The 25,541-nt window shown below is 36.8% G+C and overlaps 1 protein-coding gene across 1 annotated transcript; it reads right to left on the bottom strand.

The window, feature by feature from the left end:
• Nucleotides 1-20,789: 20,789 nt before the first annotated feature.
• LOC114076527 lies at nt 20,790-22,789 on the bottom strand. Its single transcript, XM_027915658.1, has 4 exons — nt 22,700-22,789; nt 22,375-22,485; nt 21,920-22,106; nt 20,790-20,839 (listed from the first exon to the last, which is right to left on the bottom strand). Exons 1-4 carry the CDS (start codon nt 22,787-22,789, stop codon nt 20,790-20,792), a joined length of 438 nt encoding a protein of 145 aa, XP_027771459.1.
• Between the last annotated feature and the right edge of the window lie 2,752 nt (nt 22,790-25,541).

The following is a 25,541-nucleotide window of genomic DNA, read 5'->3' as shown; positions in this document are numbered from 1 at the left end:
ACTCCTTACATACGCTAGCATGTTTTGGTTTCACTTTGGCCGATGATTCCACCTCTTTTCAATGTAGGGTAGACACTGGATTTCATAATTCTCACATGATCTATGTCAGTTAAAGTTAAAGTTCCCAAATAAAGAATGAGGCCAGCCTCATGTAATGCACACAATGAAATGAGCGATACCAAAGGTGTTTGGGTAGGATAATCCAGAGGTGAACTAGACTTATGTAATGACACTAGGTCATTGTTAGTCATTGCACAGTCAACCCATTTAGAGTCTTAAACTACATCCTCGGTATAGCTGGTGTTTACACTAGTCTATGAATGAAATGAAATGTACGTATGAATGAATGAAGCGGACTCTGTGTTATCTAATGAAGGCTCCCTAGTTGAGGTCCCATATGTTGAGCCCTCATTTTGGGAAGTCCTAATGTTAAGTGCATGGTGCCGAGGTCTCATGGCATATGAATGAATGAAAAGAAATACGATATGTGCTATATGCAATATGTTATGTGCCATATGCAATATGTTATGTGTTGTGTTCAATATTATACGTACGATGATGCATGTTACTCTCACGGCATGACTTTCCTAATCTGATTCTGGGATGTCCACTAACTTTACTTTCCATAACTCATATAATTAGGAGAGAGCTAATCTAAATCATGCATGTTTGTGGTGTATGCTTGCATATACCCATACTTAGTACAAGTGTGTACTAATTCCATACATTTATCTACTTTTAGGTGCAGGTGCAGCTGGACGTTAGATCTTACGAGTCGACATAGAAGTTATACGGACGTGGAGCTTTAATCCGTATTTGGTAGGCCCTCATGCTTCGAGGATGCTTACTTTTTTATTCTAGCGTAGACCTAGGCATGAGCTAGTGGAGATGTTCCACTAGCATTTCTTTCGTATTTACTTTCAGATGTAATATTGGTGCCATTTGGGCAACTCTATATTTATGACTATATTTTTGATTTGATTATCTTGATTTAGATGGTTGTTATGAACGCTTATGAGTTGACGTAGATAGTATTACGCGAGAACAATGTTTTCCAATATAAAGTTTAAGTAAACAAAAGTTCAAATTTTCTGCTAAATTAACCTAGATGAAGTAACTACGACGTATGTAGGCTTGTCTGCGACCTCTGAGAGGTCAACGATGCCGGTCTCATATGGGGTGTAGATTCTGGTCGTGAAAGATGTCAACACTGCCTAGGCAGTGTGCATCGATGAGATGCAGGCAACGATCCCTGTTTGGATCGACGGGGTGTCATTGCCAACCGTCGATCCATACTTAGAAAAATGGAGGAATCCTCCGCCTGCACAAGTCTTTGACAAAGACGACGATTGTGAAGGACGGAGGGGGGGTACCAACCGTCAACTCACAGACGGCCCGTCGACTGGGTTCCGTCGGTGAGGGTAAAAGTTTTCCTGCATATTTTAATGTGGTTTCATTTAATTATTTAAGGGGTTAGGAGTTTAATTAGAGTTTTAAGTGAGTCTAACTAAATTAATTAACTTCCCCTAAAAATACCCCAACCCTCATTAATCTAAAAATAACTCATCAAAATAAACTCTCTTCCTTCTCTCTTCTTTCTCTCGCTATTTGGAAGCCAACATTGAAGACAAGCTAGGGGGAGGTTTTGGGGGATGGAAATAGATTATTTAACCATCAATTCCTCATCAAACGTTTAGGTATGAGATCTAATACACCTTTGATACTTCTTTCCTGAAAGGGCTCCTTCAAACTATTTCAAAAAGTTGCATTTTGATGTGGATTTCATCCAATTAAGAGATTGATGTTGTGAACTGAGTTATTTATGGTTTCTTTAGGATATATTGGATGGATTAACATATATATTATTTTGATTATGATCAATTATGATGGTTTGGCTAAAATTGAAGAATATGATCCTGAACCCTTAACCCTAGGTTTGATCTTGATGTAAATTGGGTTGTCATTGATTCAACTATCTTGATTATTGGTTAAATCACTACTAGATGATGTCGTTACAATAATTATTAATAAATTTGAGTGAATTGTATCCTTTCATGCTAGTCTTGAGAAGATGATCTAGGTTAGAAGGTGAATTGACCTAGGCATCTTATTTTATGATATGATCTATTATTGAATTATGATATAGTGTTTATTGTACTCTTGTTATCATGTTCAATATTGAATTATAATGTTGAACATCTAAATTGGGTTGAATTATGGGTTTATGGTAATACCCTTATGATTAACTATGAAGGAGACTTGGTAAGTCTTGTAATCCCTATTCATTACTTCAACTTGTGGTTAATTGTTATTAAGTCATGATGATCGTGTTGGAGTATGCCTTATTAAGGAATTATTGGGTGGTATTATGTTGAATTGAAATGTTCTGATTATGGTTGTGAAGTTGATTAAGATGTAAATGCTACAAGGATGGTGATGTGTACCAATGTGCCTTATTATGAAGTGATATGTAATGTGTTAACCTCACCTATATGAATTGAGATGAATGGACTTATACTCATACAATTCTTATTGAGCTATTGATGATGATGATTATACAAGGGGTAGACCCTATGACCTAAACTAATATATGATTGTTAATTATAGGCTTAATGACATTTCAAAAATGGTCTCTAGATTAGCATTAAGTGAAGTAGATTGAGGAGTGTCCCTTCCCACATATGGAAGGTAGGAGCACTAAAGTATTCTTGAGATTTGAGACAACAATCAAAAAAGCATAAATAGGGTCCCAACTATATCTCCTAGTTCTTGAACTATGTTTCCCCCATGGGAATACTAGCCAGTGGATCCACGTAGTTGCTATGTTTTATGTTTTGGTAGTACTTTGGAAAGTAGTCCACCTTCTTTCGGTGTAGGGTTTGATGAACTTGCATATTGTTGATACTATATGTTGATTAGTTCACTTATGAGTATCTGATGGATTATATTGTTAAATTGAGATGAAATATATATCTAAATGTTATATCATGTGAAGTTGGACATTAGTTATGGTTTCTTTTTAAGGTTACTTGATTGAGTAGGGTTATGGGGCCTTGCTTGGTCACTGCACTTGTTGACTTAATAAGGATTCATGATTAGATGACTCGCTTATTATGATTTGATAAACTCTTATTCATGCTTCTGATGTTATTCCTTGATGAGGACTGTAGTAAATCATTTGTTCAAGTAAGTTGGGATACATATTACTTGTTTGAGTTAGTAAGCATGTTTGGTTGATTAGTATGACTTGCTTGATTTTGCATTAGACTTTTAAAAGGGTAAAATGGCATGTTTTGACTAAATGTCCCTTTTTAACATGTTTTGCTCCTATATGTGCATATGGTCTCATACTTGGTACATGTAGAGTACTAACCCCATTTTCTTCCTTTTCCCAAACATTTTAGGTTCCGTTCGTTGAAGTATCACTTGAGACGAATTGAAGAAGTCTTTGATATACTCTATCATCCAAGTGGGTAGGTCCTCACTTTCCTATGACAACGCCAATATCTTGCTTGGGAAGTTGCTTTGTTTTCTATGACTTTTATGATCATTCCACTTTCATTGTGTACGACTTGTATAAGCTTATATGTGGCTGCTTTACATTTTATGTAGGGCTATGCCCAAGTTGTGATGATCATTTAGATGGTATGAGATGAGACAATCTTTGAGACTATCTTCTATCTCATATATATGTATGTGCAATAAAAGTAAAAGGCTATGTATCCTTTATATACGAAGGGTCTATGTACACTCGATACGACTATATTATGTGTATGTAGAAGTGTATTTAAACCACCAAATAGATGTAATGAAAAGTTTTAATTTTTCCGAACTTTCAGCCTATGAATGTAATGACATGAGACTAAGAGGCTAGTCTTTGTCCTAAAATAGGACAATGAAGCTGGTTACGTCTAGGGGGTAAACTCGTATGTGATAGTTGGGACCCTCTTTATGCCACACGCTTTCTAGTCACCAATCTCATGAGTACATTAGTGATCCTGCCTTCCCTATGTGGGAAGGGACACTCCTCACTGTAGTTAACTCAGTGCTAAGCTAGAGTCCCTTTTGAAATGTCTTTAATGATCATCATAGATTAATGTAGGTCATAGGATGTATCCCATATATAATCATCATCATCATAGATCAATAAGAATTGCATGTGTATTGTCCTTTCATTCCAATTCATACATGTTAGGTTAGCACATTTACATAGTCACATAATAATAAGGCACATTGGTAAGTTATCACCATCCTTATAACCTTACATCTTAGACAACAACTTACAATGAATAGCTAAAGACATTTCAATTAAACATCATACAAACCCTATCAATCTTAAAATAAGGTATAGCAATACAACATCATCACTTAGTCACAAGTAACCATAATTGAAGTAAAGAATAGAGATCAAAAGACTTACTAATCTCCTTAACAATGCCATCATCAAGGTCTTAACCATAAACAATCCAACTCTACCCAACAATGATATAACATCATCACACAATAGTAACAAACATAATAATGAAGTCAATTGATTCATTACACAACAATTCATCACTAGTTCATAGCCTAGAATTAAAGAATAAGATCAATTACTCAAGAACTAGCATTATTGGATTATAATGTATAAAAATATAATCATAATTGGTACAATAACAACATCATTGACAGTAATTCACATATTAACCAAGCTAATTGTAGCAATACTATACAATTCAATGCAAGATCACAACCTAGGGTTAAGGGGAAAAGGTCATGTTCTACAAACTACACCAATCTATAAAGAATTAATAGAATTGAGTCATAATACATGTTAATCTACTCATAATAACCATAAGGAATCATAAACAAAGCTATTCACAAGGCCAATTTTGTATTGGATGAAAACCACTTGAATTTCATACTTTTGAAATCAATTTGAAGAAGACCTTTGGGGAAAGAAATTCCAAATGTGAAATGTATCCCATACCTTAATAATTGATGAAGTTTGATGGAGAAATTTGATCCTTTGCATCCTTAGAACCCACCTCTAGCTTGATCTTCAATGGGGTTTCTCTGGGATAGAGAATGAAGAGAGAAGGAGGAGCTATTTGGGTTTGGGAAATTATGAGGGTTAGGTTTAGTCTAATTAGGTTTGGGGTATTCATAGGAGTCATTAGCTAACATAATTAGGACTCCCTTAACCCCTAACTAATTAACCAACCCTTTAGTTAATCTAATTTAACTAACTTAAAACGTGTAGCAAAACAGTCTTTTTGACAGACGAGACCACGTCCATGCCCCGCTTGTCAATCGATGGTCAACGGACCAACAGTCCTGTTGGTCCGTCGTTTTGGTCAGAGAGTTGCTAAAGAACCCCTTCAAAATTTTGTCTAAGTCTTCACCGACGGAGGCATTGATCATCTATTCACCAATAGATCGTCGCCTGCACTCGTCGATGGTAACTGCCTTTTGGCAGCTTCTTGGCCAAATTTCAATGGTCCTCCTCAAGGGCCCTTGGTTGGTCCTTGGGGATCCATACCTGGAGGTTTCGACTATAAAATAACTCTAGTACGTGTTAGACACCCTTCCACAAAAATTCATCATTTTTCGAATTGCAAAACTTAGTCAAATAGGCTAAGGCATACTAGCACATCATTGAACTAGTTTCTAGACGTCATGGACGTTTCTTGACATTTCGATTCTAAAACATCCTAAATGACTCAAGTACATTATAATTTACCTTAAAACAGTGTTACCCCTCTTTGACTCTCATGTTATGCTATAGATTAGGGTTTTAGACTTTAGGGAGTATTTATTACATTATCCTCCCCTTAGGAACATTTGTCCCCGAATGATACTACAATTCTTTGAAAGGAAGGAATAGACAGATTATGACTAACAGCCCAACAAACAACAACACTGCAAAACATGAGTCACAATCAAAATCAACATAGCCACATGGCCTTTTTCACATCGCAACTCTAAACATCATTTTTCAACTCATAAGGGTTCAAATTCATTTCATGCTCCTTTATTATGCCAAAGCTTCCTTCAACACATATCAACATGCTCAATACTATTCATGAACACACAATTACCAAAATGCACAACATAAAGCCAAAACAAGTAAAACGCAAAATTTTCATTTTTACGCAAAAAGTTCACTATAACATGCGCTTTTTAAAAACATCACCAAAAATCAAGGAAACTTCAAATAAACTAATTATTTTCACTACGAGAAGTAATAACTAACCTTAGTTATCAAATAGATGAGGTTAATGGGACTTTATGTCGGCCTCGGCCTCCCATGTTGCACCCCCAACTAGGTGATTCTTCCTCAACACCTTTACGGAAGCCACCTTTTGTCCCTTTACGTCTTTAGATGTCCATCAAGGATTTGAACCTTAACCTCCTCCTAAGGGAGGGTCTGTTGAACACCTATACATTCAATAGGAAGAATGGACTCGGGATCACCGATACACTTCTTAAGCATGGAAACATGGAACACCGGATGAACCGAAACCAGTTCACTAGGTAACTTCAACTCATATGCCACCTTATCAATCTTTTGCAAGATTTTATGGGGACCCACATAACGAGGACTCGACTTCCCTTTCTTGCCAAATCTCACCACTCCTTTCATAGGTTAAACTTTTAGATACACTTTATCACCTTCTTCAAATTCTAATTCCCTTCTCCTACGGTCGGCATAAGACTTTTGCCGGCTATAGGCTGTGTTCAAGCGATTCTTTATGATATGAACCTTTTCCAAAGTCTTATAAATCAAATCGGGACCCAAAAGTGAAAACTCACCCATTTCAAACCATCCAATTTGGGATCTACATATCCTACCATACAATGCTTCATAAACAGCCATAGATATATATTAATGGTAGCTATTGTTGTAAGCAACCTCCGCTTGACCATCCATTTGGGGAAGAAAAGCGGTGCTTAGTTTCACCTTGGTACCCAACCCTTTTTGGAATGACCTCCAAAACCTAGATGTGAATTATGCACCCCAATCCAATATGATGGATAATGAAATATCATGGTGACACACAATCTCATCTATGAAGATCCTTTCATAATCCTCCCCCAAGTAAGTACACACTTGACGGGAATAAAATGAGCTGATTTGGTCAACATATCCACAACCACCCATATGGAGTCATATTGTTTTTGTGACCGAGGCAAACCTACCACAAAATCCATATTAATGTTTTCCTTTCCAAGTAGGAACTTGGATTTCTTGAAGCAAACCACGTGGCTTTTGGTGTTCGACTTTCACTTTTTTGAAATTTGGACAATTAATAACTAATTCTGCTATGTCCTTTTTCAAGTCTTCCCACCAAAACGCCTCCCTAAGGTCATGGTACATATTTGTCAAACCCAGATGAATGGAGTACCAGGATTCATGAGCTTCCTCAAGAATCTGGTTCCTCATGCCATCTACATTGGAAACACACAACTTTCCTTCATACCTCAAGATAACATCCCCCCTAAGGAGAATGGCTCATTAAGCTTACTAATAACCGACTTCTTCAACTCCATCAATTGTTGATCAAGGTGTTGTTTGGACTTCATCTAAACCACCAAAGATGACTCGGAGTTATGATTGACCATGAAACCACCATAAAGAGAATCTTCCAATCTAACACCAAACGAGCCAACCTATGAAGGTCTTTCTTGACTTCTTCTACATGAGACACACTAACCATGGTCATACAACTTAGAGAATCCGCAATCATATTGGCCTTGCCGGGATAGTAGAGAACACTCATGTCATAATTCTTCAATAATTCCTACCACCTTCTTTGTCCGAGATTCAACTCCTTTTGAGTAAACAAATATTGAAGTCTCTTGTGGTCGGTATACATATCTGCATGGACACCATACAAGTAATGCCTGCATATTTTCAAGGCAAATACCACGGCAACTTACTCAAGATCATGAGTTGGATAATTCTTCTCATGCACATTGAGTTTTCTACAGGCATAGGCTAATAATTTCCCATGTTGCATAAGCACACACCCCAAGCCCACTCAGGATGCATCATCATATACAACAAAACCCTTGGTAACCCCAATAGAGTCAATACCGGAGCAGAAGTAAGCCAATCTTTCATGATTTAGAAGCTTCTTTTACATCTCCAACCACTCAAATTTCAATCTTTTGGGTAAAAGTAGTCAAGGGAGATGCAATGGTCGCAAAACCATCCACAAACCTCCTATTATAACTCGCTAGACTCAACAAACTCCTAATGTCGGTTGGAGTTAATGGTCTAGGCCAATTTTTCACTGTCTCGATTTTTCTTGAATCAACCCCAACTCCCTCACTAGAGATGACTTGACCAAGAAACGCGACTGACCTCAACCACAACTCACATTTTGTATACTTTGCAAATAGTTGATTCTCCTTAAGAACTTGTAACACTACCCTCAAGTGATCCATGTGTTCAACCTAATTTTTTGAATATACAATGATGTCGTCAATGAAGACAATAACAAATAAATCTAGGTAACTTTGAAAAACACTATTCATGAGATCTATAAATGCCGCCGGGGCATTAGTGAGACCAAAAGAAATTATGAAGAACTCATAGTGACCATATCTAGTCAGAAATGTCATCTTTGGTATTATCCTCACCTCTCACCCTATGTTGGTGATACCCCGATCTCAAGTAAATTTTAGAAAAGTAGCTTGTCCCTTGGAGGTGATCAAACAAGTCGTCAATCCGAGAGAGAGGACACTTGTTCAATAGTGACTTTATTGAGTTGGCGATAATCAATGCACATTCTTAGGGACCCATCCTTCTTCTTCACAAACAATATTGGAGCACCCATTGGAGAAACACTAGGTCTAATAAAGCCTTTGTATAGTAAGTCTTTCAGTTGAGCCTTCAACTCTTTCAATTCTGCATGAGCCATCCGATAAGGAGGGATTGAAATGGGGTTGGTATCTGGTAGCAAGTCAATACCAAAATCAATTTCCTGTTTGGGAGGGATTTCGAGAAGATCATTAAGAAAGACCTCTGGAAATTCCCTTACTATGGGGACTAACTCAATGGGAGGATTTTCGGAGTCTAAATCTTTGACCCTTAATATGTGATAAAGACACCCTTTTGAGATCATTTTAAAAGACTTAAGACAAGAAATAATATGACGTCTAGGAATAGAATTTCCCCCTTCCATTCAAAAACGGGTTTATTTGGAAAATTGAACTTGATAATTTTAGTTCTACAGTCAATGGAAGCAAAACAATCATACAACCAATCCATCCCCAAAGTGACATCAAAATCAACCATATCAAGTTCTACTAATTCAGCAAGAGTAACTCAATTGGGAAATATTAAGGGACAATTTCTATACACCTTCTTTGTAACCACCGTCTCACCTACCGAGGTAATTTTCATGAAAGGTTCGTTTAGAATATCAGTCAAAATATCAAACTTTCTAGCTATTAAGGGAGTAACAAAAGATAAGGTAGTACCCGGATCAAGTAAAGCATAAACATAAATAGAGGAAACTCGTAAAATACCGGTCACCACATTGGGAGAACTCTCTTGTTCACCCCTAGAGCGAAGTGCATAATAGCGATTATTCTTTGGATGATCCACATTAGAACCACTAGCTTGATCTTTCCCACTACCTTTGTCTTGCCCCTTCACATTTGGGAAATCCCTAACCTTGTGGCCACTCTCGCCACACCCAAAGCAATTTTCCATCCCAACAAAGCAATCACCATAATGCTTCTTGCCACACTTTTCACAAGTTGGCTTCTTGTTTGGTGAGTTAGTACCTCTTCCATTTTTAGACTTAGGGTTAGACACCCTATAATCACGAGATTTGGGAAGTTTTGAAGGAACTTGATTATAAGACCTCTTCTTAAACCTAGGCTTGTCTTGAATATCAAGCTTACCCTTTAAAGAACCACCATCAAAAGACCTTTCCCTCTTGGCATCTCTACTCTTTCTATTAACACTTGTCTCTTCCACTTGTTGAGCATGAACCATGAGACCAGAAATTTTCATATTGTCATGTAGCATAGCCGAATTACATTTTTCTTTCAAGTCATCCCACATTCCCATCACAAACCGGCTCATTTCATCACTAGGACCGGAAATCAAAAAAGGAATATACTTTGAAATTTAGTAAATCTCAAAGTTAGTCAAGTACACTTATACCTTTTTGACGAAGGTTGATGAATTTCTCCACTCTGACTTCCTTTTTCTCCCTAGGAAAAAACCTATCAAGAAAAGACTTCTATAAAATCTCCCAAGTCACCGGTCCCCCTCTTAAAGACCTATTGTCTCTACATTGGACGTACCAAGCTTGAAAGACATCCTTGAGTTGGTAAGTGGCTAACTCGGCCATCTCACTAGTAGTAAAACCCTATTGCATAGAGAATTTTGTAGGTTAAATCAATGAAATCTTTGGGTCATTCCTCAACTTTAGACCCATAGAAAGTAGGGGGATTCATCCTTCTAAAATCCCACAAACGGGAGGCAATGGTGCCAACATGTTTGTTTCCTCGAGGTACAACCTCTCGATTAGCTTGGGCCGTCATGGGTTAAGCTTGAGTAGTGATGGCTTTTGCTTGAGTAGTAACGAATTGGACCATTTGTATAAAGTTTGCCCTTATATCACCATCCGTCAAAGGAGGAGGATTGAGCGGAGCTTGGTCAGCATTAGCAACTTCTTCAAGAGGAGGGACTTGATTGCCTCGGGGAGGAGCTCTCGCATTGGCAATCTCTTTATCAAGTCGTCGAGCGGCTATTCTTCTATTATTCATTGCCTATAATCACAATAAAAGGATTAGATGCTAAAGGCACATAGAGTCAGGATTCTAGAGGTACGATATCGTCCAAGAAAGTGAGAGTTTCCTTATATGCATCATAAAACATCCTATTCATATGTGTGGCGCACTTAACAATTATGAGTATGAATCTACATAGACGTAGTTAAATGAGACATTTCTTCTAAATATATTCAACTTCATGCCCTGATACTAAGTTTGTCATTTCCGCTGAGCATCCCCTAGACATAACCGGCGTCGTCGTCCTCAATGAGGACTAAGACTAGCCTCTTAGCCTACATCATTACATTCATAGGTTAAAAATGTGGAAAATTTAAAACTTTTCTTCTATATGTCATGAGGTTTAGATAGACCTCTCACATAAACATAATATATATTCATATCGAGTATACATAGACCCTTCATATAAGAAGATTACATAGTCTACTTTTATTGCACATATACATATATTAGATATATCATAGTCTTAAAACTGGATGTCTCACTCATAACAATCTAAACATGAGTAGAACAATTGGGCATAGCCCGTACATCACTACAATAAAGCCACATATAAACTATACAATCAGTAGTACTCAAATGAAAAGGAAAGAACTAAAAGGCTTATAACTACAACAACATCAAAAGCTTGATAGTGGCATTGCCCTCGGAAAGTGAGAACCTATCCAACTTGGAGAGTGAGAATTCCAAGTCTTCCTTCAAAGTCGTCTCAAGATCCCTTGAATGACCAGAACCTAAAATGGCGGGGACAAAAATGAGAAAATGGGGTTAGCACATCACTTGTACTAAGTATGAGACTATATGCACACACAACACAAAATCGTGCTAAAGGGGAAGATTTCATTATATTATGCCATTTACATTGAAAAGCCTTATGCACATTCATAAAACAATACCGATCAATAAGACATATTTATTAAGTCAAGACCATGTACATCATAAGACCAACAATGCTAAGTCTAGTCAAGCCATCATGCATATAGATATAATTGAGTACATAGTCAAGACAACTCTATCATCAAGTTCTAATATTAACAAGCGTGAACAAGAGTTCATAACATCATAACCAAGCAAGACCATTACTTATGACCCCTCATTTAGTCCACTAGTGCAATAATTAAGCAAATCCCCATAACCTTATTCAATGAAGTAAACCCAACAAGAACCATAATCAATGTCCAACATCACATAGAATATCATTAAGAGTACATATAATCATACTTTAGCAATAGAGACCAAAAACATGATCATAAGTGAAACCAATCATCACATCGAATCATATACATATCATGTACAATTATAATCATATACATATACAAGAACATCCTTCTAAGACTTCCTTCAAGGCTAACTAGTGCAATGTTTAGGTAGAGTCACATATCCCTACCTATACTAAGCTAAAACCCTAAGGTAATCCTACTTAGATTTCATTCCTTTAGTTCATTTTACCTTTTAGGAACATCTTGCCTTAAATGACATAGACCACATGACAAAATGTGGAATCCGGTGTCATGGAACCCTACACTGAAGGAAGGCAAACTACTTTCCAAGGTAGTACCAAAACACGAACATAGCATCTAGGTGGATCTACTAGCTAGTATTCCTATGGGAAAACAAAGTTCAAGAAATAGGAGATATAGTTGAGACCCTCATTATGCCACATGCATTATAGTATTCAATCTCATGAGTACATTAGTGATCCTACCTTTCCAATGTGGGAAGGTAACTCGGTGCTAACAGTCCCTTTTGAAATGACTTTAATGCCTTTATTAATCATCATAGATTAATGTAGGTCATAGGGTGTATCCCTTATATAATGATCATCATCATATCTCAATAAGAACTGCATGAGTATTGTCCTTTCCTTAAAATTCATACATGTGAGGTTAGCAAATTTACATAGTCACATCTTAATAAGGCACATTTGTAAGTTATCAACATACTTATAACATTTACATCTTCGCCAACAACTCACAGTCCATAGTTCAAGACATTTCAATTGAACGTCATATCAACCATATCAATCTTAATATAAGGTATACTTCAATACAACATCATCACTTAGTCACAAGTAATCCTAATTGAAGTAAAAAATAGAGATCACAAGAATTACTCAATCTCCTTCAGAATGTCATCATAAAGTTCTTACCATCAATCTTCCAACTCCATCGAACAATGGTAACGAACATAATAATGAAGTAAATTGAGTCACTACACAACAATTCACCACTAGCTCATAGCCTAGAATTAGAGATTTAGATCAATTACCTAATAACTAGCATAATTGGATTACAATATATCACAATCTACTCATTATTGGCTGATTTACCATGGTTTCACGGTACTTTCAATGATTTTCCCTTAAATATTGATCTGTCTAGAGCCTTTTTGTAGTAATTTTAATATGTTTTATCTTTATTTTTTAGGAAAGTTGTCAAAAACCAAAATGCAAAAGGTTGCGGAAACTTAGTGAAGAGGTGACACACGAATGCCATCGCTGGTCTGTCGTCCCATTGACGGACCGTAGATGGTCACTGTCTATTGGAGGTCAGGCATCTGGAAGAAACTCGAGAAATTTTGACCAATTGTGGGGCTACAAAAGTATCAATGGTCCTATCTTGTGAAAATGTCAATCTGATCACAGATTGTCCCAGTACCGGATGTTGAAGAAAATTTAAGTATGGAACGAAGAGAAGCATTGACAAACAGTAGGTGAATCAACGGACCGTGTTGTTGGTCTGTCTATTAGATTAGAGAAAATGCAAAGTGAAGGCTGAGAAAAGATGCTAAGTCTGGACTTATTGAGGTAGTAGACGTGCCGTTGTTTGATCGACGAACGTTCTGTGGGGGTCGTCGATTGAAGCCGCGTTTTTGGACAAACTTTCCTTATTTCAATTCTTTTTATTTTAGGACAATGTTTTATAAATAGGGTGTAAAAACCTTCTTTTGGGGGTTGATTTCTATAACTAGTTTCTTAGTTTTATTCTTGGAGATTTGTCATTGCAACTTGGGCATTAATTCAAATTTATGGACTTGGTTTTTAAGATAATTTTGTGATTTCAAGATGAATTTTTGGATTCTCTTCGAATTTGTCAAAGTAAGTTAATGATTTATTGTTCATCATCTATGAATTGTGTTCTTCTATGCATGGGTAACTAAGTCCACAACTAAGGTTGTGGGAACCATGGGTGATTAACAAAGTAAACCTAGATTAATAACAATTCTCAAATAGGTTATTACATTCATCGATAATGTTTTTGTTTAGAAGTCTTTTTAACGACTGCATGCATTAGAAATCACCTTATGGCTACTTGCCGTACCAAGGGAGTACTTAGTAGGAAAAGAATTAACGACAAAGATTTAGTGGGATACTAACTAATAGGCTATTTTCAATTGGTGCCAGGTAATAACTAAGTCATGCATTAATATGATGCTTAATATGAAGTAAAAGTAAGGGTTAGTAACTTGGACATACCTAGCCGGACCAAGGTACGGGGTGAAATTCTCTAAATGTCGGACCAAGGATTTAGACATACGTAACTTATCACTTTGCATGTAAAATACAAGGAAAGAAATGTTATAGCTAGGATTATGGCGTTATGAACCTATGGGGAAAACATACACCCTAGTTTCTCTCACAACATGATAAACACCAATAATTCACTCTTGTTTCTTGTTCGATTTAGAAATATTACAACACTTTTGTTTCACAAAACTCTCCCTTTAATTACTAGTTTTCGGAATGGACTTGACTAAATTGAAGTAATTGTACATTAAAGTTAAGCCTAAACCATTTTCCTCATGGGATCTACTCCGACCTAATAATTTGGTTCTTTACTAGATATGATCGTTTATACTTCATTAGGAATGTGTAATTTGATCGTATCAAATTTTTGTGCCGCTGCCGGGGAAAGTGGCTTTTAGATTTTAATAACATTACTAAATTTTAGTCAACGTTTCCTAATTTTATATTTTCACTTTGTTTTTTTTCCTCAGGTCTAGCTCTAGGGTAAGCCAAGTAAACGGAGCCGAGGAGAACCAACACTTCCATTCGATCCTAAACTTAACCGGACACTCCATAGAATGAATAATCAACAGAACACTGCTAATCTAGGTGATGGGATCAACCGTCCGCTTCCTCCACCGATTGATGCTCACAACCAAGTGATTGCAGAAAACATGGGTGGTGATTCATTGAGAAGCATACCTCCCGTCCCACGCCGTCAATAGTTATATAGGGGGAAGTCAACATCACTGATTCTGATGGGCTTCTTGTCCTACCTCCTCTATGAAGGGTCACATATTCGTGGTAACTAATAGCTTGATTCAGATGCTCCTCGCTAGAGGTTTGTTTTCAGGGATACCATCTTAGAATACACATGCTCACATCGCCAACTTGAGGTCGGTGTGCAAGAGTTTTATAGGGAGGCCAATCTTGGACATGGACGTCATCGGGTTAAGAATGATCCCTCTCTCACTGATAGGAGAGGCCGTAATATGGTATACTGAGTTGCCATATAATTCTATCTATACTTGTGATCAGTTGAGGGATGTGTTTTTAGCAAGTTATTACCTGGTGTCCAAAAAGCTCAACCACAAAGATAGAGTGAACAACTTTATGGCATTTCCTGCGGAGTCATGATTTGCTCCTGGAATAGATTTACTGCATTTGTGATAAGTGTCCCAAAAAACCACATTGATGATGAGTCATTGAAAGAGTACTTCTATCGGGGGAACGATGATAATAATAAGGCAATGCTTGATATTATGACGGGTGGTTCTTCTGGTGAGTGCACATATGAAGAGATTGCAGAGAAGCAGGAGAAAATCTCTCGCAACAATAAGGCTTGGAGTACTAGGAAGTCAAACACTGGGAGGAACACCTTTTGCAGTGCAAGCTACACACAATCCGGCCATAGATGAGATTGGTGAATAGATGGCTCGAACGAGAACTGAGCTTGGGTTAATATTGAAACATTTCACTGGAGGTGCAGATAATGTAAATAAGGAGAATTACTTGACTAAACCACCACCGCCAGTAGATGAATTTATTATAAAGAGGATTCATATGCAGTGAATGATCAAACAGGCGGTTTTCGACCGAACGCCCCAGGCTTCAATCAGGAGAATTGGCGCAAGGGTTAAGGAAATCAAGGTTGGAACTATGGGAATTACAACAGAGAGGGTCATTATCTTTGAGATAGAAACTATAACCGCGACAACAACTTCAACCGGGTAAGTATTGTAACAAAAATGATCAAAGTAAGCCCTATGTTCAGCCTCAAAATCGGGAAATTGCTCCTAGGGATGGTGAGGTAGTATGGCGCGAGTTGAAGATATGGTGCAGAAGATGATGAGGACGTCAAATGCTAGTGATGAGAACGTGAAGGAATTTAGAAGTGATTTGGCTAATATTGGGCAAAAGGTTGATACACATGCGGTCTCGATTAAGCATCTTGAGTTACAAATGCCCCAATTCCACTACTGTTAACCCAAGACAACCGGGCACCCTTCCTAGAAAAACCATTCAATATCTTAAAAATGATGGACATTGCATGGCAATCACTACTCGAGGAGGTAAGCAAACCATTGATCCACTTATGCCGTCTATGGTAGAAGATGAGATGGGAAAAGATGAAGAGGTAGTGGAAACTAGTGGTAAATTGTAGGACAAAGCGATGAAAGAAGTTAGAGGTACCCTAAAAAGTGAACCCCATTCCTAGACCACCTCCACTATTCCGTTAGAGATTGGTGAAGAAGACTGAGGATGGTATACCGACATTTTATCACTACATTAAAACAGCTTTCCATCAATGTCCCTTTGATAGAAGCTTTAGAGCATATGCCCAGTTATGCCAAGTTCATGAAGGATATGGTTACAGAGAAGAGATCGGTAAGTTTTGAGGATTATGAACAAATGCGGTATTGTAGTGCTATTTCTACAAGGTCTCTTGTGAAGAAAAAGGAAGATCCTATAGCTTTCACTATTCCATGTACCATAAGTTTCTTACACTTTGCTAAAGCACCATGTGATCTTCGTGTAAGCATAAATCTCATGCCTCTCTCTATTTATAAGAAATTTGTTTGGGTTGACCCGAAGCCCACTGCAATGCGGTTAATGATGGCCGATCGAACAATGAAGAGGCCTATTGGGATACTCCATGATGTGCTAGTGAAGGTGGAGTCATTTATATCCGTCCTATTTTGTGATTCTTGACTGTGAGATGGATTTTAAGGTGTTATTCTTGGGAGGCAAATCCTTGCTACTGGTTGCGCCTTAGTTGATATTACAGGGTTGAGAGCACGTCTGAGGTACAAATCGAAGAGAGCCTTGGTATTGAGGCACTAGCGGCAGTGATCATGAATTTGAGAGTGATGGTATTGAAGAGTATGGGTCTTTGGTTGCGGAACTTGAACGAGGTGAATTTCGGTAAAAACCAAAGAAATTGGAGTTAGATATGAAGCATCCCGAGTCTCCATCCGCAAGACCATCTATTGAGGAGGATCCAAAACTAGATCTTAAGGCTCTACCACCTAATATGAGGTATGTATTCTTGGAAATAGATGACATTTTGCCTGTAACCATTGCACCGGATTTGAATGTGCAACATGTAGAGTGTCTGGTAGAAGTGTTAAAGAGGTTCAAACGAGCCATTGGTTGGACTATTACAGACATTATTGGGATCCCACCCTGTATTTGTTCACACAAAATCCAACCCATGCCCAATCACAATCCAAGTATTGAGCACCAAAGACGTTTGAATCCACCTATGAAAGAGGAAGTGAAGAAGGAGATCATTAAGTGGGTAGTTTCCGAAGTCATATATCCTATTGCAAATATTAGTTGGGTATGCCTTGTTCAGTGTGTGCCCAAAAATAGGGTGAATAACAGTAGTACCTAATGAGAGGAATGAACTTGTTCTAATGAGGCCGGTAACTTGATGGAGAGTTTGTATGGATTACCAGAAATTGAATGCATGGGCTGAGAAGGACCATTTTCCTATGTCGTTCATGCACCAGATGTTCGCTAGACTCGCAGGAAAAGGATTGTACTGCATTCATGATGGTTATCGGGTCACAATCAAAATTCTATTGCACTGGAGGATCAAGAGACTACCACCTTTACTTGCCCCTATGGGACGTTCGTATTCAAGAGGATGACATTTGGTTTGTGTAATGCACCAACTACTTTTCTGAGATGTATGATGTCGATATTCTACGATATGGTAAAGGACACTATTGAAGTATTTATGGCTAACTTTTCAGTTGTTGGCGACTCTTTTGATCGTTGTTTGAGTCACTTGGCCGAGGTTCTCAAAAGATTTAATGATTGCAACCTTGTACTAAATTGGAAAAAAGGTCACTTTATGGTGAAAGAAGGTATTGTATTGGGCCATCGCATCTCAGAGAAGGTGATAGAGGTTGATTGAGCAAATGTTGAGGTTATAGAGAGACTTCCTCCACCCATCTCTGTAAAAGGTGTGAGAAGTTTTCTTGGATATGCGGGATTCTACCGGAGATTTATTAAGGATTTCTCAAAAATTGCGCATCCTCTATGCAAGTTACTTGAGAAAGAATGTAAATTCTATTTCGATGACTCTTGTCTGAAGGCATTTGGAGAGTTGAAAGAGAAGTTTGTGTCTGCGCCCATAATTATTTTCTTAGATTGGAGTAAGCGATTTAAGGTGATGTATGATTCTAGAGGGGTTGCTTTTGGTATGATATTGGTACAAAGAAGAGATAAAATCCTTCACCCCATATATTATGCAAGTAAGTCCCTAAATGAAGAACAAAAGAATTACACTGTAAGTGAACAAGAGCTCTTTGCGGTGGTATTTGCTTTTAAAATATTTTGCTCCTATTTGCTTGGCACGAAATTCATAGTGCATACTGATCACTCCGCTTTGAGGTATTTGATAGCAAAGAAGGATATGAAAACAAGATTGATTAGATGCTTACTCCTATTACTAGAGTTTGATTTTGAGGAGAAAGATAGAAAAGGGACTGAAAATCAAGTTGTCGACCACTTGTCCAGATTGGAGGATGAAGCTCTGCAAGAATTTGGAGAAAAGGTTGAAATTGATGATACCTTCCCCGATGAGCATTTATTGGCCGCTTCTCATGACTTGATCCATGGTTCTCCGATTTTGCGAATTATCTGAATACTGACATAGTCCCAACCGACGTGTCCTTCCATCAGAGGAAAAAGTGCATGCATGATCTGAAAAAATTCTTTTGGGATGAGCCTTACCCGAAGTTATGCCGATGGGCTTATTCGTCGTTGCGTGCCGGAAGTTGAGATGCTAAGTGTTTTGGAGGCATTTTGGAGGCATGCCACTCCTCGCATGTGAGTGGTCATCATAGTTGTATCCGGACTACCCACAAGATTTTGAAATGTGGGTACTATTTGCCAACCATTCACCAAGATGCTCATGAGTTCGTTAAGTCATGTGATAGGTGCCAAAGTGATGAAGGAATTTCAAAGAGGCAAGAGCTCCCTTTAAATCCCATTCTAGTGATTGAGTGGTTTGATGTATTGGGCATTTGATTTTATGGGCCCGTTTGTGAGTTTTCAAGGGATGAAATATATTCTTGTGGTGGTAGACTATGTGTCAAAATGGGTAGAAGCCATAGCACTTGCCAACAATGAACGGAAGAGTGTCATTGCGATCCTGAAAAAGAACATCTTCTCCAGATTTGGCACACCTAGGGCAATTATTAGTGATGGGGGTTCTCACTTTTGCAACAAGTTGTTCAAAGGGCTAATGGAGAAATATGGGGTTATCCATAATGGGCAACTCCGTACAATACGCATACTAGTCGGCAAGTTGAGTTGTCCAATTGATAGATGAAGCAAATCCTATTGAAAATGGTAAACGCTAATAAAACGGATTGGTCAAGGAGGTTTCATGATGCTATTTGGGCCTACAGGACTTCACACAAGACCCCCATAGGTATGTGTCCATACCAACTTGTATAGGGGAAGGATTGCCACTTGCCTGTAGAGTTAGAGCACAAGGCCATGTGGGCGATGAAGAAACTGAAGATGGCTTGGAATAAAGCAGTGGAGCAGAGACTCAATGGGTTGAATGAGGTTGATGAGTTTCACCTAAAAGCATAGGAAAATTCTGCCATCTACAAAGAGAAGATGAAGAAGTACCATGACCAAAAGATCAAAAAGCGAGAATTTTGCGATTGGGGATTTGGTGTTTCTACTACACTCTAGGCTACGCTTGTTTCTAGGAAAATTCAAGTCCCACTATTAGAAATTTGACTTATTGCCACAGTTAATTTACCGTTGAAATAGACTTTTTTTACTGTAAAAGGTCTAAGGCTACATTTATGTCAACCGATACAACAGATCGTGTAATAATAGATCTGTTGCTACGGTTTGGTATGATGGTTCATATAACTGTAGCCATAGATGGACCTATTGACACGGTTCTCGCTTGAACTACTTGCCGACGGTTAGTTTCGTATTGGTACGGTTATGAACCGTCGGGAAAGAGATATATGCATCATATCTATTGAGGCTATTACGACGGTTTTTCTTTTGATTCAACATACAATATAATTCTATTGCAACGGTTTTTATAGGGTAATGCAATAGTTTTTCAACAATTATAAAATTGTCTCACAATGGCTATTGCTATGGTTAATATATGATATTGCAACAATTCTTACATTATGCAACAATTATACTTCAGCTATTGCTACCTATATATATTTTTGGTCCAATTCCACAACATTTTGTTATATTAAGTTGTTGCAGTAATTTTATACTATAAAATACACATAAATCTTTCACGAGATAAATGTTCATTACCAAAATTAGAATTCACGATCCGTGATTCTAATATCAATAAAAGCAAATTATACAAATCTTTTTATAGCATTCAAAAAAGGTGAAAAACATGCACCACACACTTTTCAATTTTAAAAAATATAACATTTCTAGAACATCAGTAAAGTTAACATTAATAATTCAGCTCCTATGTAAAGTCTTCACTACTGCTTTCATCGTCTTCTTCGATTTTATTAGCTACATACCATTAAACAAAATATAAAAATTTAGCAAATTTTTCGCAAAATTAAGTACAATAACCTCCTTGGGAAGGCAGCCCAGATAAGTGATTAAGCTAGAAGGTTACACATTCAAACTAGATTTAGTATTGACTACAGATAATGTGATTAAGCTAGAAGTGATTAAGCCTGAAGATTTTGCTTGTTTCTTAACACTTTACGCTAGAAAGTTAACAAATGATTTCAATACAGCAAGAAATGATTCATATCTTGGTTTCAATGAACACATTATTACCTCAATACTCATTAGATCCATAAACACTTCCGGGGCACTTTGGAGTTGATCAAATAGATCACTAACTACATGTGTTGTACAACAAAATTCATGTTTCCAAAGTCCATTTTTTCCTCAAAACAAGTCCAATTTTACTACAACAAGAATTCTTAATCAAAAATGCCCCCTCCTAATTACTTATTTATTCACAGAAAGAAAAGGGTAGAGAATGAATAATACAACTTACCAGATGGGCTTATACAAGCAGCAGGTAGTTTTCTGTAATGAAGCAACTAGTTTCGTGTTTCTTGTTTCTGCTTGTATAAGTTGTATAAGTTGTGATATATATCATTCACTCAATACAACTTATACAAGAAGCAATACCAGAAAATTCATGAATCTAATAACTGGAAACATAGTCTTCTTTAATTAAGAAAATATAAACATGGCCTTAAAAAATATAGACATTAAACTATCACAAAACAAGCATGCATTGAAGAACATCTCGAGAACCCAACCTTAATTTTCCTTCTTTACAGATCCTCTACGTTACACTCAAAATTTACAAGTTTATAATTCCTCTAACTTTTCCCCAACTTCCCTGGATCGATTGAATAGTAATAACCATTGTTATTGCTTATAACTCATAAAGCTTTTCCAGTCTAATCCTAGAGGGTAACAACAACAAAAACAACAACATAACCAATGTAACCCATTACTCTATGGAATAGAACAAGTAGCAACAACAAATAACAACATATACGGATAAGAAACACATTCTACCTTAATCTTCAACAATCAAAATATAGAATTAGCGACACCAACCTTGTTCATCTCGTTGAACAGAAGTAGATTCTCTTGGTGAAGGAGTGGACAATGGTGCCAGTACGTTAGGATCAATTAATCCCTCATGCTTAAGTTGTTCAATAACAACTGCAATAACTACTTGTCGCATAATTTTCTTTTTTTCCTTCATTTGTTTCCCCATTTTCTGCATCCTCTCTTGCATTTGCTGCATTCCATCAATTGCTGTACTTAATGTTGATTCTGAATTGCCAACTTTTTTTTAAAGTAGTCTTTGTAACTCCTGCGCTATATAGTCCTAGATGTCCCGGATGTTAAGGACCCATGACACTTGAAAATGCATCAACATACTAACCATTTATGCTTATTTGTTTTTCAATATCCTCCATTTCATCCTACCAAAGCATATCCAACAAACACAATCTGATGAAATAAATAATTGATATCAATAAAAAAAATGAAAATAGACAGTACACATACAATTTACTTGTAGTATCCTTATTTGAAGCCTTGTAAAAACGCCCGGGTTTTCTTATTCTTGTAACCACAAAGAGATCCTTAGATGATACTGTCTCCTTATCTTTCTCCTAGCCACATTGAAATTTATATCAAAATATTCTCACACTGGAAGAGATCCAGAAGCAAATTTCATGAGCAGTGGATTAGAAGCCTTACTTAAGGAAAGTGTACCTAACTAACTAGAATTAGAGAGTAAGAACAATTGATGAGATGTATTGTTCCCTGCTAGAATTAATAAAAAGCCCCAAAATTTGATTAAAAATAATATATAAGAGAACACACCAGGTTATTACGAACTAAAGCGAAACACTTTTTGCCAGTACTGTGTGGATTCATCAATTTTTTTCGATTCTTTGCATTTGTTTCAGACATTTTCTGCAAAGAAATCAATCAGTAATGTTAATCAAAGACATATTAGTCTATATATTGTATGGACGAGGTAAATATCAATATGTCTTTCCTTTATATAAGTCATGTGTCTTGTAAACAAGTTATTTTAATACATGTGACTATCACAGTAAATGAAGAAAGAAGCTGCAACATATCACAACAGAGAAGAGAGTAAAAGAAAAAATAAAGAAGAATCTATACTATTATCACACTACTTTAGACACTAAAGTAGCAACCAAGCCTCAGGTAAAGCAGAATCTATGCTATTAGGTCAGCAACACCGATATCACACTACGGACAGTTATGTCACAATAGTGTGGAACTTTATCTAGATGGTTTAGTATCTATACTATTATGTAAGCAACACCAATATCTATGGTTTATTCTTTCATATTATCAAGATCACTTCTTCTTATAACCTTGCTACATATAGCTCTTAAAAAATTCCCCAACCTAATCAAGACCGTAAGTACTTTCTTGGGTATCACTTTTCTGACTGCAACCTGGAGCAAGTAATGCATTATGAAATGAGAATCATGACTTTTGTATCCTGATACTTTCATCGATTGAATTTGCACACAATTTGATATATTAGAAGCACACCCTTTTGGTAATTTGGTATCTTTTAAGATGGTGCAAAATAACATTTTCTCATGTGATGTCATAGAGAGACAAGCTTTAGCTAGATGGATATTTCCCGTATCACAATCTTTTAGAGGTTGAAGCTCTTTACGTATCCCAATTTCATACAAGTCATAGCAAGAATTTATATGATCTTTGGACTTTCCAAGTATATCCAATAATGTCACAAGCACACTATCACAAATATTCTTCTGTATGTGCATCACATCAAGATTGTGCCTCAATTTGTTTGTTGCCCAATACAACAACTCAAAAAATATGGATTTTTTTTCAATGGACATCATTCTTTCATTTTCTTTTCTTTTTGTTCTTTCCAAATACATTATTGAATTCACAAAGCTCTTCAAGAAATTATGCCCCTGATAATAGAGTAGGTGCAACTTTATGCTCCTTTTTACCATGGAATGATTTTTTATCTCTTCTTAATGGATGATCAGGAGGTAAAAATGCCCGATGACCCAAGTAACACATATTACAACTATGTTTGAGATATTGGGAACAAGTATTATAGCTACAAGTGGGGCATGCCCATCTCCCCTTTATGCTCCATCCAGAAAGCATTGCTAGAGCTGGAAAATCACTAATTGTCCACAATAAAGCAGCACTTATTAGAAATGTTTGATTAGTTACAGAATCATATGTTTCAACACATGCATATCCTCTGAAGTCTAGGCTTTAAAAGAAAATTACTTACACCCTTTGCTGGGATTTTTCTGACCTTATTAGTTAAGTCATTACGAACATTCTTCCATCTTGAAGCTCCACACACTGAGAAATTATCTAACTTTGCATTGTCATTCCAAATAACATGCAATCGTTAGTGCAAGCATGGATTTTCTCATAATAAAGACCCAAATCTTTTATGACCTTTTTTGCATTGTAAAATGAATCAGGTATCTGAGCAAATGGAAACACCTCTCTTAAAGTCCAACAAATCTGAAAATGCCACATCAGTAAACTTGTGAATGCATTTAAACAAGTATAACCGTATGGTAAAACTCAACTTAGAAAAGTTCTTACACCCGAGATACAACTCTTCTTTCCTTTCCTCCACTAATTTAAAAAATTTCTTTGCATCTTCAGGTGGCCTTTCTCTGAATCTTTCATGTCTCTGTTCATCTACCACTTATCAAAAAGTATCATGAAGTAGTCTATCAATGTCGTCATGCATGTTAGAAGTGTCTTCATCATTTGTTGGAGGTGCCATATTTCTTGAGGAAAATCCTTCTCCATGAAAAACCCATTTGGTGTTTCCATGAATAAATCCATGACAAATCATGTGATCCGCTACCATATCTCACCAATGCCAATTACGATTAAAACACCTCTTACAAGGACACAATATTTCATTTCCTTGGGAAGCCCGTTCAAATGCTTTGTCAAGAAATTCATTAACTCCATGAATACATTCATTGGTGTATATTTCGAGATTCATCCAATTATCTCCCAAATCCGTTGAATATATATTCTACATGACAAGAGCAAAATATTAAAGCCAATAAATTCATTAGTACAAGCAATATCGACAATATTTAACGTTTCGAACTTTTAGATTCAGCGAATCTCAAACCTTCATATAAATTAAACACCAAAAATTGACAGCATTAACAGTAGATCCCAATTGACAAGTTAAAGTTATTAGAAGATTCGACCATTTAAGAAACATAATTCAAATGAATGCGAAAGGCTTGCCAAAACAAATTTCAAAGCAAAAAGGGCAGAGCTAGATTAGAGAAAATAACATAGATTATATCGAAGACCTATATTAGAGAAAATAGTAAAAATTATATGGAAGACCTATATTGTCACGACCGGATTCTAGAACCCAGACAAGACCGGCATCGTTGACCTCTCAGAGGTCGCAGACATGCCTACTTACATCATTCTTACTTCGTCTAGGTTAATTTGTTTGCGGAAAATTTGAGACTTTTTGTTTATTAACATACTAAAAAGGGATTCTCATTTATTAGTAATTGTTCACCATCAACCATCTACCATTAAGAGATAAGCAACTAAAAGAAATAGTTCAATTCTTATGAAGTGTATAATTGCCAAAATTGCACCAATACATAGTCTGAATAAAAACAGGAAA

The sequence above is a fragment of the Solanum pennellii genome, chromosome 3, assembly GCF_001406875.1.
Source record: "Solanum pennellii chromosome 3, SPENNV200".
NCBI lineage: Eukaryota > Viridiplantae > Streptophyta > Magnoliopsida > Solanales > Solanaceae > Solanum > Solanum pennellii.
This window is presented reverse-complemented; position numbering and strand designations above follow the sequence as displayed.